The sequence below is a fragment of the Propithecus coquereli genome, unplaced genomic scaffold, assembly GCF_000956105.1.
Source record: "Propithecus coquereli isolate 6110/MARCELLA unplaced genomic scaffold, Pcoq_1.0 Scaffold467, whole genome shotgun sequence".
In the NCBI taxonomy this organism is placed as follows: domain Eukaryota; kingdom Metazoa; phylum Chordata; class Mammalia; order Primates; family Indriidae; genus Propithecus; species Propithecus coquereli.
In genome coordinates this window covers 729,034-735,925 of record NW_012150474.1, presented here as the reverse complement: position 1 = coordinate 735,925, position 6,892 = coordinate 729,034, and the positions used below count along the sequence as shown (strand labels likewise).

The 6,892-nt window shown below is 49.1% G+C and overlaps 1 protein-coding gene across 1 annotated transcript in view; it reads left to right on the top strand.

Annotated features, from left to right (window-relative positions):
* The first annotated feature begins 1,135 nt into the window (after positions 1-1,135).
* CRLF2 (cytokine receptor-like factor 2) overlaps positions 1,136-6,892 on the top strand; it is a 20,593-nt gene continuing 14,836 nt past the window's right edge. The window contains exons 1-3 of the mRNA XM_012655185.1: positions 1,136-1,312; positions 1,859-1,948; positions 4,599-4,617. Coding sequence (XP_012510639.1) covers positions 1,136-1,312; positions 1,859-1,948; positions 4,599-4,617 — 286 coding nt within the window. The remainder of the gene's footprint in view (positions 1,313-1,858; positions 1,949-4,598; positions 4,618-6,892) is intronic.

Below are 6,892 nucleotides of genomic sequence, written 5' to 3'. Positions count from 1 at the left end.
AACATACGTAACCTAAACATCTGTACCCCCATAATATGCTGAAATAAAAAAAATAAATAAATTAGTAATGGCAAGTTAAAAAAAAAACAAAAACATCAGAGTGCAGATGTCTCTTTGATACGCTGAATTCCCCTCCTTTGGATATACACCCAGCAGTGGGGTTGCTGGGTCACGTGCTTGCTCTATTTTCAGTTTTTTGAGCAACCTCCATGCCGTTCTCCACGGTGGTTGCACTAATTTACATTCCCACCGAGAGCGTGCAAGGATTCCCCTCTCTCCAGCGTTCGCTAGTGCCTGCCTCTCTGACGAAACCCGTTTTACGTGGGGTGCGGTGGTATCTCACTGTAGTATTTATTTGCATTTCTGCAACTAATGCTGTCGGGCATTTCTTACATACCTGCTGGCAGTTTGTGCATCTCCTTTTGAGAAATGTCTATTCGGATCCTTTGCACATTTTTTAACCGGATTATTTGATTTTTTCCCTATTGGGTTGCTGGAGCTCCTTATATAGTCTAGCTACTCATCCTGCCCACCTTGGAATTTGATCGGGGAACATGCAGTGTAGACACTGGATTTGGACCCAGTTGAATCTAACCGGTCAGCAGCAGTGCACATAAAGCTCAGGCTCCAAATCGAGGCTTCCCGAAATGGAGCCCGAGCCCCCTCCAAGACTTTCTAGTAACTTCTTAGAGAAACGCTGAGGGTTGCTTTTTTTTTTTTTTTAACGAGAGGGTTTCGTGGTTTGTTTGCTTTGCTTTCAACAGAGCAGAGCTTTGTCATTAGAGGTCTGAAAATTGCTTTGCACTAAGTACCTAGGAGTAGCAGTTCCCAAGGGTGCGTGGCTGTAAAAAAGTCCCCAACAAAAGTCCCTGTCCTGCCCTCAGCCTGGGGTGCCTGTCGTAAACCCATCAATCTGTCACCTGGGTACCTGTCCATCAATCCGTCACGGGGGGAGGGGGGCAGCCGCCCCAGGGCATAGACGGCAGGGAGTGTGAGGTCCCCGCAGAAGGGACCTAGTTCCAGCCCGACAGTGTAGACACAGTGACTACATTTGGCCCTCTGAGAATATTCCCATCAGGGGCCATTTGCTGTCTCTGGCAGGGCATAACCAGATGTGCTTGCCCAAAGCACGCTCATGCATCCACGGCCGGCTGGGGCCGAAATAAAAACAGGGGAAATCTCAGAGGAGACAGACGTGCGGGGTGGTTACCGGCTGCTGGCTGCGGCGGGGCCGGCCATGTCTCACGCACAGACCACCGGCTTCTTGCAGTACCAATCCGTGCTCACGGATGCCGCCATCGCTGTGGGCTGGGTTTGTGCCTTCCAATGGGGGGTGCCCAGAAATGAGGGCGGAAAAGGATATTATTAATAGGAACTGGGTCGGAGCGGAAGGTGGGACAGCCTTTGGGAGGGGGCCCCTCCCAGCACACACAGCTTTGGAGCTGGGCCCCTGCCGGGAGCCACCATCTGTGTGCGTCTCTGTGATCTCGGGGCGGTGACTTGGTCCCGGAAACCCAGCCGTGAAACGCAGGTGGCTGCCGTCCCTGCCTCTCAGACGACGGCAAGGCCCAGGGGAAGAAAAGTATCTTTTCCCTGTACCCGGGGAAGAAAACAAAACCCAAAAAGAGAAAAGCACAGGGGAGGGCCAGAGCGTCCTTCCTGGGTGTCTGACCTACCTCAGGGAGAAAGGCAGGGGGACTTTCCTCCTTCTGATTTTCTCAAACGCCAAGGTGACATAGCTTGGCACATCCCGTCCGGAGCCCATCAGAGTTTGCAGCGGAGGACGGTGGTGAGAGGCACAGGGCAGTGGCCCTCCCAGGACCCCCTGAGAACTCAGCTCACACTGCTTCCCTTGAAGGGCAGCGTGGACATCGACAATCAGAGCAATGGGATATGGACCCGGAACCGCCTTCCGCTTGGGGAGGAGACAGGGGTGCACTTGTCCCAGGTGACATTGGCATCTCCACAGGTTGCCTTGTCGTGCCTCTTAAACGGGGTCCCTTGGGGTTAGCCGGCTTCCTTGCGCACGGAGGGAAATGCAGGACGGATGTAATTAGTGTAGCTGAAGTTGTAAGGAGGGGCCATCATTTCGGTCACCAAGTTTGATCGGGAAGGAAAGAAGGAGGGAAGGACAAAGAGAAAGTAGGAGAAGAAAACCCCAAAGTTGACATTTATAGCTCCGTGTGGATCCGAGCGTCAAATTACGGCTGCGTAACTGCTGAAAACCGGAGGCCGTCCTGACCCCGTCCCGGGGACCTGCCTTTGCGTCGGCAGAGCTAAGAAGCTGGCGCTCTGCTCTCGCCTCCGGGACGGATGAAACCGATGATTGAATTCAAAGATTTTTATATCCGACCGACGCCTTGTTCTCTGTATTGTTGCAAAGGCTACTCAAAGTCTGTCATCCCGCGTAGACGCGCAGGGACCTGAGGAGTCGGAATGAAATGATAAAGCTCGTGCGTTCTGTGGTTTTCCACGTGACCTCACGCGATACCCCCTGCCCCCTCCGAAATACCCAACACTGCTTGGGTGCAAAGTCTCTTGGCATTCCCAAGCTGGTTAAAACAAATTACTGTGATTAACCGCCTGTCCTACACACACACACACACACACACACACACACACACACACACACACATGCATTTAAACATATTTAAATTTAGATGGAAATTCCTGGTTTTGAAATGATGCAGCTTCCTATGTCTGACACCCAAGTTTGCAAGTTTGTTCATCTGCAAAATTCCTGCAACCGACCTGTTTTTCAGAGAGAGAGAGAGACAGAGAGAGAGAGAGAGACAGAGAGATGGAGAGAGAGACAGAGAGAGATGGACAGAGAGACAGAGATGGACAGAGAGACAGAGAGAGAGACAGAGAGAGTGGGAAACAGGGAGAGAGGGAGGACAGGAGAGGGCTATAGAATGAAAAACGTTTTCCCACAAGGCCGAGGGTTCTCTGTGTCTGCATCCGTGAGATGCCCACACGTTGGCCGCAGCAGCCTCTGTTCTCACACATCCCACCCTGCGTGTCAGCAGTAGAAGCTAAAGTCTCTGTTACGAGTGAAACATAAGTCCCAGGGTCGGCAAAAGCAGCAAAACAGGAGGTGATTTTTCTTTTGTTTTTGGTAACAGGTGTATTGGGATAAAATTCACGCGCCTTACAATTCGTCCACCTGAAACGCACCGTTCAGTGCTTATTAGTCTGTTCAGAGAGTTGTGCACCCCCCACCTCTCCCTAGTTCTGGAACATTCACATCAACCCCATCCCCATCGGCAGGGGCCACCCAGCCCCCCACTGAATAACCGGCTCAAAATACATCAAAAAGGTCTATTCTGGAGATGGCGTAGCCCGTTCTCCTGCGGTCGTATGTGGGGTGGCGTACGCTGCTGTTACGCAGTCTTGTTTTGGGGGTGGTACGTGCTAAGCTCCGACGTGAGCGTCACACCAGAATCACGGGTGACCCGCTAAGGAGATCGCGAAGACACAGAGAAATCTCGCCCTTTCGCAGAGCTAAGCGGACACAACCCATTCCTTCCATGTTTTCAGGATAAACAGTAACTGGTCCTTACGTAAAAGGACCTGCCAACCCATTGTCCCACGTAATTCATCCTGCATGCACCTGAGAATGGGAGCGACCATCTGTGGGAACTAGTTAACGTTCTCCAAATTAAAAATAAACTTCTATCTTTACGAAGGGAGGCGGGCTCGCAGCTTGGAGCCCGGGGCCAACTAAGTGAGGTCTCGTCTCCAGAAACTGGGAGGTGGGGTCCTGTCTCCTCCAGTGTGCCCGGTAGGCCCCCAGGTCCTGGAGAAAGACATTGCAGAGTTCTAAATCTGGCGAAAAGTTTTTAATTGTTGAAAGGATTTACATGCATTTCTAAGTGATGGAGGAAAAATACGTACAAGAGTTTTCTAAAATAAATCCTCTAGGAAAATGGCGGGGAAAGTCTTTTCCCTTGTTTTTAACGGGGAAAATTAAGCCTCTTATTGTGAATTTTGATTTTCCAGGCAGGGGGCTGGGGTGAGGACAAGGGGGTGAGCACACACTCCCCTTCTGTGTCCTGGACGGCACCTAGATCCATGCAAGTGACTCGCGAATCTTGAACTCTCTTGGGGGCCAATGGCGACAAGGGTCCCCCACGGGATCAAGACTGTGCTACCTAAAAATGTTTTAGAGGCTTGGCGGGAAGCCCTCCAAACTGTTGCTCCCACCCTCCCCGAATGGTGCAGCTGAGGACGCCGATGACACTCCTCAACTCGTCACCTGTGCCACGCCATGTGGCCATCAGTGGCTCCTCACCTAAGCCACGCCATGTGGCCATCAGTGGCTCAGCAAAAATGGCTGAGTCCAACCTGGGCAGTTGGCAAAGCAAAAACAGGGACCCAAGCCACTTCCTTTTCTTTCTCTTTTTTAAAGTCTGAGTGACTTGTGTCCTGCCCCAGCTGCTGACTCATCGTGGCGGGGGAGACATTTAGCCACAAGAACACTTCTGCTTTCTTGCTGGAACACACCGGTGTCATGCTTTATCGATGAGATGTTCTCTGACGTTTCCCACAGATCTGACACGATGCTCGCTGAGCTGTAGACCTCCCTCCTCTTCCAGAGCCTGGTGGGCGTCCACAGTGAGGGATGCGTACGACTAAGTTCCTCTTCGAAAGGCCAGAACTTTCCAGACTCTGGGATCCTCTCACTGATATCTCCACTCTCTACGTCAGAGAGCTGTGGCTCAAACTTAATAAATGCTGTTTTGTGGTCAGTGATGTTGCGAATGATAGCCAGCACAGAGCAGAAGCGTTCCGTACACCTCAGGCCCCTAGAAGGGCTTTCTTCTTAAGAATCCAAAGAATATTTACACCCCCCATGTGACCCTCAGATTCCAGAAGTTGGGATAGACCCGGAGTCCCATAAGGAGGTCTTGACCAAAGAGTCTGGTGGGTCCCTGTTTTCCCATTTCTTACCCATTTGGCATGTGTTTCCTGAGCATTTTCCCACATGCTCGGAGCAGGGCTGGGTGTGGGGGTTGGTTCAGGGATGTAGACAGGATTGGAAAAAGAAGATTAGAGCAAGGACACTTGTCATGAAGCGTGCAGAGAAGTTGCAGTGGGCTCCCAAATGGTTGCAATCAGGTTGTCAAAATGTAGGGTATCGAGAGATTGAATATACAGATAAACAGCTCTAAAAATAATAAAACCACCTGCAGCAACCAGCCCAGGAGACCAGCCGTCATGTGCAGTGACCAGCCCAGGAGACCAGCCCACCATCTTTGGTGACCAGCCCAGGAGACCAGCCCACCATCTTTGGTGACCAGCCCAGGAGACCAGTCTGCTATAACTCAGGTTGCTGTCTCTACTGATAACCGAGGCAGCCAAATAACTACATCTGGAATGATCAGTCTAACAGGCCAGGACTTGAGACCGGATAACTGATAGCTTCTCTAATTTTTATCCCTGCTTCCAGTGGGAGACCAGCCAGGGAAAGCCAAATATTCCGCCTAACCAATCCCATAGGACACCCCATTTCTGGGAGCCACTTCCAGCTTCTCGACCCCAACAGCGTGCTCTGGGCACATCTGAACCTTCCTTTGTTCAACTATAAATATTCCCTACCCTTCCGTCTGCCTTTGGGTCTCTGCCAAACGCCAGGGACAGTGGTCAACTCCGTTGGAAGAGCAACTGCTGACTAAGCATCCTCTGCTTGTTCTCATCTGGGTGGTCTCTGCTTGTGTCCACTGTAGAGATGGTCTCGGTCTGGTGAACAGAAAGGGAAATGGGGTATCGCCTGGAGGTCCTGGCAAAGGCTTTGGTGGAACATAAAGTGGGTTTTGGAAAATGGGTTAAATTTTTTCTCTCTCTCTTTTTTTTTAATTTCAGAATATTATGGGGGTACAAATGTTTTGGTTACATAAATTGCTTTTGTACCGTTTGAGTCAACATTATGAGCCCATCCCCCAAATAGTGTGCATTGTACCCGTTAGGTGTGAATTTACCCATCCCCTCTTCACCCTCCAACCTGCTTGATTTCCAAGCAATGTTATTTCCATATGTGCACATAAGTGTTGAATGATTAGTTCCAATTCGATGGCGAGTACATGTGGTGCTTGTTTTTCCATTCTTGTGATACTTTGCTCAGAAGAATGGGCTCCAGCTCCATCCAGGATAATACAGGAGGTGCTAGTTCACCATGGTTTTTTGCAGCTGAGTAGAACTCCATGGTATACATAGACCACATTTTATTAATCCACTCATGGATTAGAATGGGTTAAATTTAGATGGCTGAGGAGCCATGATGGGAAAACATGGTGAATCCTGAACTGGAAGATACGGTGTGACCCCAAAAATATTCTGAGGCTAAGACATCCAGCCCTCAGACCTTCCCCAAAAGTGGAGCAAACAGAGCTGGGGCCAGAGTGTACATTTTTCTGCTACTTCTATTGGACCCCACACTTGATCCATAAGTTCTTTGCCTAGGCCTATGTCTAAAAGAGTTTTTCCTATGTTTTCTGCTAGAATTGTTATGGTTCCATGTCTTACATTTAATAAAGTCTTTAATCCATCTTGAGTTTATTTTTGTGTACGGTGAGGAATAGGGGCCTTGTAGATAATGTAGCTATTATATATTTTATCATATTATATTATATATCCTGTCATATAATCGTATTCATTCATTAACTTATTTATATTAATGTTAGTCTACATTATTCATCCATTTACTTATATCAGTATATTATGTTGTATTTATATTACATTCATAGTCTCCTATTTTGTTCTATGGATTATCATCTATCGCTATTGTTACTTTGTTGATACTCAGAGTTGGCCACTAGACTTGAATGATGTAAGCTGACTCTTGCTTGTTTTTAACATGTTTCCATCATTATTTGAGCATTTCCTTACTCTT